Genomic DNA, 228 nt, shown 5'->3' on the forward strand with positions numbered 1-228 from the left:
TTTAGCTGCTGCTGCTGCTGCTGCTGCTGCTGTTGCTGCTGCTGGTGCTGACGTGCTGCTGCTTCGCTGTGCGGAGAGGAGAAACTGCTGAGACGATGAGGAGGCCACACACGCGCGGGAGGGGCTAATAAAGAAGAAGGAGCAGCAGCAGCAGCAGCAGCAGCAGCAGCAGGTGCTGCAGCAGCAGCAGCTGCTGCTGCTCGCGGTGTTGCTGTGGCAGCTGCAGCA

The 228-nt window shown here is 61.8% G+C and overlaps 1 protein-coding gene across 1 annotated transcript in view; it reads right to left on the reverse strand.

Moving 5' to 3' along the window:
* Positions 1-228, reverse strand: part of EMH_0019790 (uncharacterized protein) — a gene marked incomplete at both ends in the record, with an annotated part of 2,220 nt that overhangs the window by 1,654 nt on the left and 338 nt on the right. The window contains one exon of the mRNA XM_013501435.1: positions 1-226. Coding sequence (XP_013356889.1) covers positions 1-226 — 226 coding nt within the window. The remainder of the gene's footprint in view (positions 227-228) is intronic.

Source organism: Eimeria mitis, genomic scaffold (assembly GCF_000499745.2).
Source record: "Eimeria mitis Houghton genomic scaffold, Emh_scaff688, whole genome shotgun sequence".
Taxonomy (NCBI): domain Eukaryota; phylum Apicomplexa; class Conoidasida; order Eucoccidiorida; family Eimeriidae; genus Eimeria; species Eimeria mitis.